The following is a 15,541-nucleotide window of genomic DNA, read 5'->3' on the forward strand; positions in this document are numbered from 1 at the left end:
ATGCTATCACTGGGTAAAATGCACTCCAGAGCAAAGTCCCGGAGTTGTGAAAACTACCTGAGTATCAAGGTATGAACCTGAAAGTGGTCTTTATTACATTTCTACTGAGACAATTTTGGGTGTTTTTACATGTACTTTTATATTTTCTATATTGAATGCAGTTCTGGGTTGTCAGTAATGTTCAACGACAGTCTTGTATGCGTGTTGCAGTCCAGAGAAGGATAGTTTGGATGTTCACACACAGCTAATATTTTGACTTGTTGCTCTGTAGCCAAAACATAACAGATAGTTTTTCATGCTTGTATCACATAACGTCAAAGGGAGTCTCGTGTGTGTGCTTGTCTCAGATGTATTTTTTGTTTTGCTCTATGAATATACATAACTCCTAATTTTTATTCAGTTAAGTGCAGTTTAAGATGTTTTATTAAAGGTATGAACTGTGCAAGTAAAAGTGTGGGCTTCCTTGTTTGCTCAACTCAATGGATTCAGGAGGAATGGGAGTATAACTTCTCAAGACCAGCCTCCTAATACGTTCAGTTACAATTGAGCTGCACAGTGACTGAAGGCAGACTAGATGTGCAGTTTTTGATTGATGAGCTAAAAACTACAACCATAAAACTAAACTCTTAATCTGTGCCAGCAACAAAAAGGGAGGAAACGTGATTTTTTTTGCTCTGTTATCAACCTCCAGCTTGTTTTGGAATGCACCCTTTTCCAAATTTACCCTGCAGAGGCATTAGCAGACTTTGTTAGTCTCTTTTGTCTCTGCTCATCACTGCTCTGATTGGTCGGAGGACCTCCATTCACTTGTTGCCTTCTTTGTTGGGGTTTCCTTTATTCCTGGGAATAAAACATGTGAACGCATGTGTCACATACAGTACAAGATCCATCTGCAGGGTCACTGAGGTCTGTTCATGCAGTTCAGGGGCAATATCCTGTCAGTGATGTTTACATCCTGTCAGACAAAGTCATTAGTTGCTGGAATGACATGAAGAAAGTCTTTTGGATTATCACTGTGGGAATTAGACTCTTGGGCTGCTTTCATTTCATTATGTCCTACTTAGAAATATCTTATTGCGTGTTACTCTGGAACAGCCCTATGATTAGCAAACATACTATAAATCTCTTTGTTAATACTTTGCTTTGAAGCCCTGGAAGTGTTAAATGGTTATGTACTAAATACTAGTAATAGAAGGAGCCAGGTTATCACCTCACCCCACCTCTATATTTGTCACATAATCACACCCTCTGTCTGGGTCAAAGTTTATCTGTGGAGATAACTTTAAAATATTTACAGCAAGTATTCCATTAGCATAATGTGCTGTCATCCTTTGAAGAGTGTTTGGACACAGAGGGTTGGCCTATTTTTACATGTGATGTGATGTGTGTGTGTGTTTGTCTGTGTTGATATGTGGCCAGGAGACTTTAGCTATTTAGAGACACTTGTGTGATGGCATGGTGGTTTTGATACAACCGCTCCTTAATGTATCCCAAAGTAGTAGGAATCCTTTGTCTGACTGCAAATCCCAGCGGCTCTGTTTTCCTCTCTTCTCCTCGTGGGACGGGATTCCCATGCGTACAGATTAAAAGCTGCAGCAAACTCCAGGCTCAATTGTGAGGTCTCACTCGGCTCCTTTGTTGGCATCCTGGCACCTGGTATTAGGGCAGGCCCGAGCAACCTGTGGCCTTTGTCGTCTCTGCTGCCTTGAAGGCTGTCTGCAGGTTGGTTAGCGAGCAGTCTGTATGAGGGCTTCAGGGCTCTCCTGTTACACTCCCCTGGTGGCTTCATGCTCCACTGGAGGCCTGGTAGCCAACGTCTTTTGTGTCCCTGACCCACTAAATGTGTCAGTGACCACCTCAAACTCACTCTTGTCTGTGTGTCCCTCACTTTTTCTTTCCCCACGATGCACTCTTTTGCTTTGCTTTGATTTCAATTCCTATTTGCTCCCTGACACATGATTTTCATCACGGCTGAAATGTTAGAATTACCAGTTAATGAAATAGTTGATCACAAGATTGTTCATGTCTTTTATGGCTGACCGAAAAAAAGGATTGACTTGGTCAAAAATAACTCTTTTTGCTGGACTTTTTCCTCTGTGTGTTCTGTGATGCAGCTAAGGCAGAAAATACTACTTAATCGAGATCCTGCAACTCTGATCCTGTTATTCTGTCTCATTGAGAATTGTCATGGGTGCCTGACACAAGTTCATGGAAAAACAAGCAATTATTATGTAGAACCATTTAAACAATAACAAAACATACCAATGAAAACTGGGTTTACTGCTGGACAATGAATATTTGTCAGACTTATGGATTTGCCGAAGCTCTTCCCGTTAAGTTTGCCTCCTCATTGAGATCACCTCTGGAACAGCTGGTTTTCAGACAGCAGAGACAAAAGTATCCCACCTGGAGTTCCAGGCCATTAATTACCACGCCGGCCCTCCATCGAACAGGCAGCTGCCTACAAAGACCTGGCATCACAAAGGGTGGGACTTCCCTACTTGCTTCTGTCCCGGCTGAAGCTGTGAAGCCAGACATACACAGCTATACACACTGCATTCCTCTGTGGCTCACAGTGGATGGGAAGCTCGCCTCTGGTGGCTAAGCTGTGGCCGCTCATTCTGCTGAGACATGCATATATGTTTTCCACGCAGACAGGTGACACTCACTGAGAGGTCTCAGATGCTTAATGGCAGTAGAAAGTGATAGATGGTCGTGAGACATTATCTGCAGGGGAAAGATGTAATTGTTTTGAATGCACACATTATGTCGTGTGCTACCGTCAGTGTAAGTGTAGGTGGTGTGTTATATCGTAGCACTGGATTACACGAACAGCCACTCCTGTGTGATGTGGTGACAAGCCTTTGACTTGTAATTAACCTCAGATCTCCGCTTTGATGACTAATTGTTCTTCAAAACACTGCCTCTCTCTCTTTCTCTACAGTCGTTTTATTCTGGGAACCTGAAGAGAAACTTGCTGGTCTGGCTAGAATGTTGTGAGGGCTTTCCTCCTATTGTTAGCTCTCCTCCAATAAAGCAGCATGTTATTCTTCTCCTCCTGGGTGCAACAGTGACTAATGCCCAAAGACATTTTTGTCTCACTAAAAAGCAAGCTGACTGCTAATGGAAGTGGGTGTTTTGTTTCAAGGCACCAACACTGTACAGCACATACCACTTAGGGAGGCGGAGTGCACAATGAGCGCCTTGTAGTGGAGTCGTGGCATGTGTACGAATGCGCTGAACTGTACTCATTCTCCTCTTAATTGATGGTGGTGAGCAGCTTAGATCAACAGGACAGGTCCTACAAAGGGTGAAACATGGGCTGTCAGGCACAGGACAGGCAGTCGTTTTTCTACTCTTCTATTGTCATGGAAATGTGCAGCGGACGTTTGAAGGATAGCAACAAATCAAGAGCTGAATATTTGAACCCTGCATTCTTCTACATGTTAAATAGTTGTTATAGCATGAGACTTTACCTCAGCTTTTCCATTTAGCCGCCTGCTTATCGTTACAGACAGATGTCTCTATAGCGCTGTTGTGTTCCACTCAGGAAGGACAGATAGCAGAGGGATGTTTGGCCTTGGCTCTGACTAAACGGAGGAAGGTCATAGCGTGAACCGCGACTGTAACTACCACTGCAGGTCGACCTGGCCGTCATACCGATTGTCCTGCCATCTCAGACAAGTTGTCAACAACGATGTTGGACATGTCATCTGTTGTGTTGGGGACAGCTGGTGGCGGGCCGTATCATGTACAGAGGTCAGATAATACTCACCTATGACATTGTTGTCATTGGTGTGTGATGTTCCAGGCTGCAATTGGAGTCCAGTCTGAACTTTCCAGCTCTGCTGTTTGTGTTCGCTGATCGTGACGTCACAGCCACCAGGTGTTTCCCCTCATCGGGATATTCCCTGTCATGTTCAGATTTCCTGACCGTCTCGCTGAGTGGGATCGTGCCCAAAAAATTAAGCCTGTGTGCACCCATCATGTTTATGTGCAATTTGCAAATGTCTTTTTAATTGAGTGTCATCGTACAACATATTATTATTATTTGCATTAGAAAGTCTCCAGACCAGTAGTTACCAGGTTAATGTGCCAAGAATTTTATTTTATTAATGCTGGATACTTCTGCAAATCTGGAAATGCTTGCAATAAGGCTCTATCGAAGGGAAAATTATATTTTGTTTGACCTGCTAATAGAAATTAATCATGTTAACTCTACAATTAGAGACTGTTTAGCTAAGAATTATTACTATTCCCTAAATAATTTGTTTCCAAATATATTCTTGGCCCTTTTGCACCTATGATAGTTATAATTGAATATTAAAAGAACATATATATATATATATATATATATATATATATATATATATATATATATATATATTCAATAATAATATTCATTGATTTGCAAGCCTAAAAATACTTTAGGTTCACTTCTTTAGACTTACAGCTCCACCGATTGATATTTTGCTTCACCTTAAAATGAACTGCCCCTGATTTGTCCTCATGTCTCATTGTTTGCCAATGCGTCTTATCGTCTACAGGACGCTGAGTCTTTGGACAACTGCATCCAGGGCACTTTGTCTGCCCTGTACCGTCCCTTCAGTGCTACCGCTGCCACCGTCCTCTGGCAGCTCTTCAGCGTGGTGGAGAGGCAGTATCGAGGGGACGGCCTCCGCTGTCTCATTGACTTCCTGCTTCCGGCTAAGAGGATCCTGCAAATCATCCAAAAAGAAACTTGTGTAAGTTTCGGAAAGACACTTTCCCTGAAATTGTGAATTCAGGTCTCTTCCATGTGTACAGAATATAAAATGAAAAGGAATATGCAATGATAGACAAGAGGGAAAAAACGTTCGAACACTGGTTTAGTTAAGTGATAAAAAAAAGTTTGCTGCAGAAGAAAGCGTGGAGCGGCTCTGAATGTGAATTTGAGGGCGAAAAGTGACACTGAGACAGAGATGATCATTGTTCTGAAAACAAGCTGAAAAGTAGCCATCTTTCTCTGAATAGGCAAACAGTGAGTAACTGTGGTCTGCTTGAGAGACTGCCGCGAACTTCTGGGCCCTTCGTGAAATCCAATATTCACCCTCACAAGCTTTGATTACTTTGGGTTAGAGCCCTTGAACCAAAGCAGTGAAACTTTATTCCTCTGTATTCATCTCCCTGGTGATTATACTGTGACGATAGCCGGAGAGCAACAGTTTCATCTCGGCCTTGCCCCTGAGAGCACCTCGCTATGCATGAAAGTCTTTGTATCGCAGGCAATATGAGATGCTTCAGAACAAGCTCACATCCTTAGTCTTCCCTCTGTGACATTCATAGGTAAAAAGCTAACCCTTGAGCATTATTTCTTTGCTCCCGGTGCCTGTTTTTATGCCGTCACAGCATAGATTTGTACGGTGGTTGCTGCGAAACCAGGCCTGATCAGACAGGTTTCCCTGTATAGTCGAACGATCACTGACAGTGACTCATCTTGCACCTCCCATGATAAACACCTCGCCTCTCCACTACGGCTAAACATGTGGTGAACACAGCTTTTGCAGATGTAAGTTTGAATGATGTAACTTGTACCACAGCTGGGGCATGACAAGCCGACAATAACAATATTTTATGGGAGGAGATTTTCACTGACTTCTCTCTCCTCTCTCAGGTGAGGTTCAGAGGTCTGTTGCTTTATCACGAAGGCTGGCCGCTCTGCATCCACGAGAAGGTCGTCCTGCAGCTGGCCCCTCTGCATAAAGTCCGACTCAAGCAAGGAGACTTCTACTTTCAAATCGTTCCTCTAGGCCGCAAAGCCGCCAAGTTGGTGATAAAATGTCTGTCGGCCAGTGGGCAGGCCATCGCAGAAATCCCCATCTCCGAGAGCATGTATGGCAGCGTCTTCACAGCTGAGTTCTTGCAGAATGTAACACGTGACCGCAACTTGGAGCCACTACAGAACTGTCTGCTCACCACGGGTACGGCTGTGTACAGGACTCCGTGGAAGAACGTGGTTAACCCGCTATTCGTCAGCAGCACGGCGGACGCCATCATGCAAGCGCGCTGCAGCAGGGGTGGCTTCCGCGGCCATCTCAGCACTTGCAGTACGAGCGGCTCCACGGGAACTCTGGACAGCCACCGCAGCTCCAGAGAGTCCCTGCTCTCTCAGGGAACTGACTCCCTCTTCTCCGAGCCCATGTCTCCAAACAGAAACCACAGGGACTGCAGCAGTGACAACCACACTGTCGATAGCGGGGGTTCTGCTATACCTATCACCACGATGGAAACACCTCCAGATGGCTGTGGTACAGAAGAAAGCAGTGAGGATTGTAGTGGGCAAGAGAGAGGACTAGGGGCAAGGATGCTGTCTTTTAGCACGGACCTCAGTAACCCAGGGCCCCTGCGCCGCATCCCAAGAGACTCTGTGACATTTGAGAGCAGGAGACTGTTTCGGAAGTCTTACATGGAGGCCCTGCAGAACCCCATGAGCATTGGATCCAGCTCTGAATCTATACTGGAGGAAAGCCCGGAGCACGGCAGTGGTCTGAGGGAAAGGGCAGTGACGCCAGGCAGCAGCCCGGACACCCGGACCCCTTCCAGAGAACACCTGTCCCGGAGGCTAGGGAGCCGAGGATGGCTCAGTGGAGACGACTCGAGGCCCAGCACACCATTGCTTTACCTACAGCGCAGCTTGCGGAGTGCAGAGAGACGAGCCGAGCGGCGTTCCAAGTCTCTGGAAAGGACTAACAAGGCTGCCCAGGTTAAGGGCCACAGGGAGCGGTCGTCGTCCGGAGGCTCGACAAGCGTCTCCCCCAAAAAGCTCATGAATGGTTACGCTCTTCGCTTTGTGAAGCTGGACGTGGAAGCAGCCTTTCCTGGTACTGAGAGGAGGAGCAGCAAGGATGAGCCAGGTATGTAATGCAATTCTACCTTTCAGCTTGTAGAAGAACAAAAACACATCAAATCAGTTTTTTTTTTTATTAAACTTTTCCTTTGTAAGGTCAAAACATCGCCCTACAGAATATAAGCATTTGACATTCACCATTAGTGGTGGAGTCATTATGACACACCATGTCTCATAATTTATCACTTATCAAGAAATACAGCCTGAGGTCGTGAAAACCTCACCAAAAACAAGATGATGCTTTCGTACCAGTGTGTGCAACGATGCCCCGCGGCAGGACTGGTTACAACAGTTCATCAGTTGGCGGCTGTTTGAATCTCAGTGACGAGAGCTCATAATTCCAACGCGTTATTACTTATATTAGTGCCAGATTGCCTTTGAAAAGCCCACGCATTGTGATCTTTGGCACGTTGAGTGGGACAGGTGTGGCCCCACCCTGGAAACAAACCTTTAGTCACAGTCCCGTGTTTCCTTTGCTGCTGTCAGTCTGTTTTGTTTCACGTTGGTCTGCAGTCAGTAATTCAGGAAGGCAGCGATGAGAGAGCGCCACCGAGGGAATCGTTCTGTTTTTAGAAAGCGGAGCTTTTTCCGAGAATTGACATTTAATGTGGAAACTGACTGAGTGAAGCTGAATATTGGAACCCTCATTATGGATTACCCCTCCATGATTTGAATGAGATCCTGTTCAGTGTTAATATTTCAAAATTGCACCACTCAGCAGGAATACGGCAGTTGAATCACATCAGAGTTACGTTTGTGAAATTACTTCGGCGGAGATAGAATTACAGATTTTGCAAAGCGGTTTTCTCACAATGACATTTCAAAAGCAACAAAAGATCGTGTAAACCCTGTAAACTGACCGCGAGGACCCCGGCATCCCACAATGAGATGACCCCGCAGTGCTACCGGGGCCGGGGGGCTGCGCTGATCCCCGATGGTTTGCCTCATTTACTAAAGTTTCCTTTGTGAACCAATCAGCCAAAGGGGATCCACGGGGAAAAAGTCTCTCAAACTGAGCAAGTCTTTGTAGAGTCCATTAACACCAGAAACACGAGAACTCTGATGCATTTTAGTATAAAAACATTTACAGTGTAAGAGTTGAACTTCTGAAGATCCAACAAACTCTTTTTGTCGCATCATTCTTTGTCATGTTTGTGATCAATAAACCAAAGCTTCAGCCATCACTGCTGATTTAGCTCCTTCGACGGCTGAGGGGGGAAAAAAATGCGCCACAGAGAATGCAAATAACAGACTTTGACACGGGACAATACTCAGGAGGCTTTGCTCAACGTTTGCCGCTTCCTCTCAAAACAAAGCATTTTAGGAAACATGCAGCAAACACAATCCTGGTCGCGCAGTCGCACAGGAAATGCACTAACTGTTTGAAGACAATGGAGTCTGAGCTGGGAGGGTTTACTGCCACACAACAGAGTAGGACGATACAAGAGGCCTCAAACGGTGTGAAAAGACAAAACACTGCACTCCACCATCAAACACAGATAAATAATGATAGATTAACTGACACAGGTAGTTGAACGGCGATAAAAAAAAATTAACTGTTAGGCCTGATTATAGGTTATTGACTATTTGCATAGCTGTATTTAAATGAGCGGTTTATATGATCTTGTAAAATGTCACTTTTAGAGAGGTAGTATTTTTTTCTTCATGGGCACAGCAAATTAAATACCTGTAGATTTATTTTACAATTTTCACAGTAAGACTGCAAAAACTGCACCTGTATACACAGATAACAATTAAGAATTCCAAAAATGTTATATTCATTATCAATGTGTACAGACGAGAAGACTTGGACAAGAGCACACTTTTTTCTACATTTCTATCAATCAATTGCTGTTTTGTTCTACTTGTGGTGGGGTTTTTCCATGCAGTCTGTCCAGTTGTGTGTTTGCTGCATGTGTTCGTTCTTCTTTTCTCCAAAAAACTGAAGTATTCAGTAGAGTGGATAAAATGTTGTTTTGCTGCCTGACAAACCGAATCAAGTCTCTAAACTGTGATATGGTTTTGGAGTGTTAAAGGCTCATCATTCCTGTAAACAGAGCCTGGAGCTGTGCAGGGTAGAGGAGGAGGAGGAGGAGGAGGAGGTGATGATATGAGAGTCTCAAAACAGCAGCTCCTCACATGACTCAGGCTGACTAAACACCTGGACTCCAAGATGACTCAAGGTCAACTTACAAATAGAGTAAAACTATCTCATCACAGATAAACACTTGTCCTGTGAGTTACAACCGGTGGGTAATGAGGAGGAAGTGAAAACAAGCTTGCCATTTCCACCTGGTGCATTTCCACCACAAGTCCCTCGGTAAACATTGCTTCAAGTGGTGCTTACTTAATATTTGTATTTATCTCAACAGGTCAGCGTGACGACGCCATCGGCGGTGAGAACAGGCGCCACAAAGGTTGCAGTGAAGAGAGTCTCGCTCACAAAGCTGCAAACGGAACGACCAGTCGACTGACTTCAGCGTCAAGCTCTTCCTCTGACTGGAGTTCAGCTTTTCCCAAACTGGTGTCGCACGTCAATCAGGAGTTGCTCACATCAGGGGCTGTTGTTCTGCCAGGTAGGGGGCTTCAATTTCAGTCCTTACAGCTACTAACTAAAGTCAATTTGTTTTACTCATAACCTTATTTAAACTAGGATCCTTTAACCAAAATCAGCTTAATTAACCAAATAATTCTCAAAGACAGGGGTAATGCCCTTTAACCCCCATCATGATGATTTATCTCTCTTAATTTCTGAGAAGAAAATTAAAAAAAAGAATTGCTGGGCGATTCATACTTATGAAATGGAAAGCGGAAGACTTGCCCGCTCATGTCCTATAAGCAACAGAACTTATGAGGTTCTACAATATGGAGAAAGTAAGGTTTACAATTGGCTCTGCAGATAAAAAATTTTTATAAGACATGGCGACCATTTCTAAATTACATGAAAACAGTAAAGCTGTGTACTAATCCATAATGTCTTATCTGTTACAGGGCTGTATTGGTACTGATTTATTGTTTACTTTTACTGTCATTATTGGTATTATTTGAATCATAGTGTTGATAATGTGAACCTTTCAGTGATTTTATTTTTTGTTTGTATTTATTTTTCGTCCTTCGTCTTATTTCCTCCTCTGTAATCTCAAGCGGTGGGTCAATATGGAGGGGAGTGGGGAATATATACATCTCTGTACTAATATATTGTTCATGTTATGACATTGAAAAAGGTTTTTTAAAAAGTGGAATATAAAACTATCAATTGAATTGCCAATTTTTTATTTTTTTGTTGAAATAAATGTTTTTCAACTACAATGAACACAAACTGAAGTGAAAAAAGTTACTTTCATATAAAACCATAAGTTGTCACTGCCACAGACTATATTTCAATACTTTTATTAGATTTGTAAGCATATGAAAGTTGGGCTCCCAAAAAAATTTAGTTTTGTATGAGTTTTGTTTGAAAACGTGATAGATGTGCATGGGTAGATATTAAATATGGACCCTCTGGCTTCTCCTCTCTAGGAAACAGGGATCGCAGTGGGAGAGCGGTGCTGCAGGTGTGCACGAGAGCTCAGGTGTGGGCAGCGGAGGCCTGCACCGTCAGCGACCTGACCTGTTTATTGGGCTACTACTACTCAACTCTGCGGTAAGTCCCACGTACTTCAGCTTGTTTAAAAATAATTCAACACTCATTTCACATAATGTGGACAAAAATACCTTGTCAAAATAATAATTAAATTATTTCGCATTTGTTAATTCACTGTGATTTTCATAAATAGACGTTTCAGACAAATAAAGATTTTATCTTAAAGACGTATTTGCTGAGCACCATGTGTCTGTTTTCATCAACCATCCACAATGAACGCATTCAGATTCTTAACTCTTCCAAATACATCATTGCATATTAAATAGTTAATTGAATGCTTCTCTTTTATGTGCATAAGGAGAACAGCAGCTTACACACCATTGTTAAAGTGATTCCAGATCACTGGGGTTTAACTGACAAATTTGGGCATACAAAACAGTAGATGGGGATTATTTATAAGCCAACGATCGAATTCTCACTGCTGTCGACAATATAATGTGCTCAACCACTAAACAAAGTCCTTTATTCTTTATGTTACCATGCTGTTAAACATAAACCCATTTCAGATCATTTAAATTATTGGATACTATTGAATTATAGAACTTCATCGATCTGAATTTTCTTTTTTTTAATGTGTTCATATGTTTCATCATGTTCAACTGATTGGTTGATTGACTGTTTTCATGCATGTGAGTTGTTTACTGGGGATAGATAAAAAGGTCTGAAATTAACAGAAAATTACAAATATTCTCTCAATAAAAACTTCAGAATCTAATAGGAAAATATATTTCATATTTAAAGCTCTATAGTCTTGATGCAAAATATCGAGTATTATAGAATAATTTCATTGTAATTTTATATTTGAATTCCAGAAATTAATTTCAAACCGTTTGTGACAATATAATTTATGCTTTCTTCCTAAAATCACCTTGAAAGCCTGATTAATGCACAGAAAAAGTTATACATGCAGATATATGTGAGCCAAGCTGAAATTTCTCAAAGCATACTAAATATTCAACTGAAGCAGCAAGCAGATTCCTTCACCTTTTGATTCAAGGATTACGTACTGTAAATATGCAGTATAGCTGAAAGTAATTATACCGTTTTCTAGTACAAGATCTATTTCCGTTTGTGGTTACTTATTATACTACACTTTGTATTCCCTCCATTCTACTGGTTTTTGTCTAACAAGCCAGTATTGAAAGAGACTCGAAATCTTTCTAAATCCTTTAAATCCTCTTTGTTGTGCTCATAGATGGTACAAGTTTCCTCCATGCAATCATGTTTGACAAAGGCAGTGCATTAACTGTAATACTCTGGTTTCAGCAAGGAAAGGCGTGATCAAGGTCTGACTGTCGTAATAGACAGTAGAAAGCAGCAGCCTCTTCCAGCTCTGTTGTCATCTCTGTCTGAATTTCAGGTGAGCCTACAATGGAAAATATGTAGTTACACTCAACACGCCGTGCACACAGTGCCGCGTTTCTCTATGGAAGCTGTCATAAGATGTCATTCCTTACAGATTTCTTGTTGTTTTGCTTCTTAGTCTCTGGCACAGCTTCTTTTTTTCTTTTTTTTTGAAGTGGCACACCTTAAAATTGTAGTGACTGCACTTCCAAGACATTTTTTTTTTCTTCAAAAAAAAAAAAAAAAAAAAAGGCTGTCCTCAGGGCTCTTGTGGAGAAGCCTGTTGTTACTTGTCTGTTTTTAACCACACGCTAGGAGAAGGCTGCCTGCAGCAGACATGCAAAGAGACACCTCATCATATTATGATAATGAGGTCCTTGCTGATGTGAGGATGATAATTTGGTCAACTATAACACGTACATCAGTCGCTTTAAGTGTCTATTTCACGGAATTCACCTGTGCAGGCATCGACACACATTATGAATTCTGATTGTTTGTTGTTGTTGTGTTTGTTTTTCTCAGGCTTCAGCACCGAATGCACTTTACTCCATTCTGTTCCTGGCAGACAAGGAGGCAGCAGCCAAACCTGAAAGAGAACTGAATGTGCAGGTAAAAACAAATAAAACTGACACTTATAATCAACTCCATCAAAGGGATTTTGCTCCTAAATGCTGAGTAAATACAAAAGAGTTTGGCAAGACTTGGGGATCAACGTCTGTTTGTTGCCGGGTCCAGATTTGACGTCTTATCTGGTCAGACCATGACGACAGAGATTTGCGAGTGAACAAGAATCGGCTTGTGTATGGTTTTAAGCTACTAAACTTTTGAAAGGGAGCATGAGGCGCCCCGTCACTGAGATTATATTGTCTTGTGTTTATGTTTCTCTCTTCCTTGACGCAGACCGAGACGCTGTCATCTCTGAAGGCCCTGCTGAAGTACATCGACCAAAGCCAGCTCACACGAGACCTGGAGGGCACCTTCCATTACGACCACAACCACTGGATCCACTTCAGACAGGTGGGTGTGACGGAAACGGCTGTGGGTAACAGCATAAACATACTTGTAAACTCTCTTAAGAGCTTGCTGTTGGTGGGAATACCTTTAATGAAAAAACCCTATAGTTACAGGAAGCTTCATCTCAGAGCGAGCTGAAACATGAGCAGATTCACATTTGGCTCGACTGTATTAATAATCTCTTTTCCTTTCTGTCGTAGAAAGTTGAACCCTTTGCCAGCAGTTGCAATGCGGCCATTACATCTCTTCAAGAGTCTATCAGCACGCTGAGTACCAGCAGCAATCAGAAGACCTCCAAGGTTAGGCCCAGTTTTTCCTCCACTTCAGGAGTTTATAATTTTCCCGCCTGTTTAACATTAGGTAGATACGTCATTTCTATTCATGCAACCAGTCATTTGACTACATTTGTTGTGGTTTCTTCAACTTTCAGGAGGTTTCAGAAGTTTTAGAACAGCAGAGGCGCCTCATGAAGTGTGTACTAGACGACACCCGTCTGAACAGACTGCGTCTGGAGGGAGGAACTATCCTCGCTCGCATCAGGAAGGAAGAGGCCTGCGAGAATGAAAACTACAGGTAGAAGACAGGGGTCTTCTGTTTGTGCATGGTATATTGCGTAATGACCGTTGGCTGAGCACGATGAACCAAAGAGAAGCAGGTTTTGATAGCCTCTTTGAATGTATTTCCTTCATGTCTTTCAGGGATACCGTTGAAATGTTGAATGCACTGTACAACCAAGTAGATGAGGAAGTTCATAAGCTTGTGATCCTTTCTAACAAGTCACAGAAGGAGTTAGAGAGTCGGCTGGAGGTGTGCAAGTTCGAGGAACAAACGGAACAGGTGACCTCAAGTTTTACCTCCGATATAAAAACAATATTGTTTACAGAGTCTCAGTTTCATGTCTCGACAATAACACTAGATAAACACGGCCTGTCTGTTCCCAGATCAAGCTCTGGTTCAGTGTCACAGGAGAGAAGCAGTTAACGTCTTTGGATTCACTGTCGCTGTCTACAGACAAAATTAAAGAGATGAGAGACAGTTTGAACCAGTTTCTCGAGGAGTCAGTGGTAAGCAAGTACCAGTTCCACTTCCGGTTCAACTTTTAAACACAGCTATTGTGTCTTATCCCATCTGCCATTACTGAATGGCTTTAACCATTTCCCCGACAGCACCAGCAGAGGCACGGCCTGCAGCTCGTTAAAGAGTCTCCAGAGTCTCTTCCAGGATCAGTTCTGCTCGACTTTAAACAACATCTTGGATCCATTTTAAGCAGAGTGGAGGAGAGAAAATCCAAACTAGACATCCTCACCAACCTGTATGAGTTTTATGACTCAGTAAGTAAAATAAATATGATCAGTGATCCCATTTATTCTTTAATCTTTATGACTTAATGCATGATTTGTGCCCTTATTTAACTCTATTTCGTGTCTGCTAATTACAATATCAGATAGCTAATCTTCATTTTCACATCTCTAGGCTAACCAGTGGATGGATCACTGCCATGATTATTTCCATCACCTGAGTTTGGACAGCACAGATGTCAGATTTTCACCGTCAGTAGTGCAGAACCTGCAGGATTACTGTGCAGAGGCATCCAAGTTCTCCATGGACAACTTCAGCACGCTCAATGACATGGTGCTGTCACTGGAAAGTCCTCAGCAGCTGCAGAAGTGGAACACCGTGTGGCACAAATGCCAACAAACCAAACAACAGCTGGAGGAGACTTTGACTCGAGCCATGGCGCCGGCTCCAAACTCCACAGCTGTTGACTCGGCGGAGGCTCCGAGTTCTGCAGAAAGTCCGATTGTCACCTCGGAGCAGCCGGTAGCTAATGGTTGTGTGCACTTACCGGGCATGATTAAGCCACTGACTTTCGATGACAACACGAATCACTCTGGCAGGCCTCTACCGCGGAGCCCCTCCAGGTCACTCTCCTACCCCTCACCCTTCACGTTCTCCCCGGACTCTGAAATCAAGCTGAGGCACAGTCCATCCATGTTCGATGACACGGACAGCGACTGCACCATTGACTCCACCATCTCCTGCCACTCCGAGCCCATCTACTCGGGAGCGTCCCGACTCCGCAAGCAGCCAATGAAGAAGATCATGAAGAAGACGATGAGCTCCGAGTTGACGCTGAGGGACTGCAGTCACGCCGACGTCAGCCACATCCACGGCTACACGGGGGTCTACATCAAGGGGTTGGAGGTGGCTAACAATGTGTCGGCGGAGAAGAAGCTGCAGAGGCCCGACGTGACGAGCCCGGCGATAGGACGCAGCCGCAGCATGTCGACGCCCACCAGAGTCCACAACAGACGCAGTGAAGGAGATGTCAAGAAACAGAGCAGGTGGGCAATAAAACACGGATAGAAGGAGAAATTAATCTGCTTAAGTGTGATTTAAACTGTCCTGAGCTGTCCAGTCGGCTACTGTTTGCTTTGGTTTGACTTTGTTGAAGAGATTTATTTCACAACATATATTTATATTGTTTATTGGACTTTTTACAATACAACATCACAAACACATGTCTGCCGTACAGATAATAGGGTGATGTGCAAATGTGATTACAGTTTTACCCTCCAATGTGACTCTAACAAAATGGTAACTTGTGCTTACACACTGACTGAGCAACAGTAAACAGAAGAATTGGAATTTTA

The 15,541-nt window shown here is 43.1% G+C and overlaps 1 protein-coding gene across 2 annotated transcripts in view; it reads left to right on the top strand.

The window, feature by feature from the left end:
• Positions 1 to 15,541, top strand: part of plekhg4b (pleckstrin homology domain containing, family G (with RhoGef domain) member 4B) — a gene marked incomplete at its 5' end in the record, with an annotated part of 24,745 nt that continues 9,204 nt past the window's right edge. For both annotated transcript variants that reach the window (XM_080471827.1, XM_080471828.1), the window contains 14 exons: positions 1 to 69; positions 4,548 to 4,745; positions 5,654 to 6,893; positions 9,259 to 9,462; positions 10,406 to 10,529; positions 11,796 to 11,889; positions 12,396 to 12,482; positions 12,774 to 12,890; positions 13,088 to 13,186; positions 13,318 to 13,460; positions 13,586 to 13,724; positions 13,829 to 13,951; positions 14,054 to 14,218; positions 14,361 to 15,232. In XM_080471827.1, the coding sequence (XP_080327953.1) occupies positions 1 to 69; positions 4,548 to 4,745; positions 5,654 to 6,893; positions 9,259 to 9,462; positions 10,406 to 10,529; positions 11,796 to 11,889; positions 12,396 to 12,482; positions 12,774 to 12,890; positions 13,088 to 13,186; positions 13,318 to 13,460; positions 13,586 to 13,724; positions 13,829 to 13,951; positions 14,054 to 14,218; positions 14,361 to 15,232 (3,674 nt within the window). The remainder of the gene's footprint in view (positions 70 to 4,547; positions 4,746 to 5,653; positions 6,894 to 9,258; positions 9,463 to 10,405; positions 10,530 to 11,795; positions 11,890 to 12,395; positions 12,483 to 12,773; positions 12,891 to 13,087; positions 13,187 to 13,317; positions 13,461 to 13,585; positions 13,725 to 13,828; positions 13,952 to 14,053; positions 14,219 to 14,360; positions 15,233 to 15,541) is intronic.

This window comes from Lipophrys pholis (genome assembly GCF_963383615.2).
Source record: "Lipophrys pholis genome assembly, chromosome: 9".
NCBI classification, from domain to species: domain Eukaryota; kingdom Metazoa; phylum Chordata; class Actinopteri; order Blenniiformes; family Blenniidae; genus Lipophrys; species Lipophrys pholis.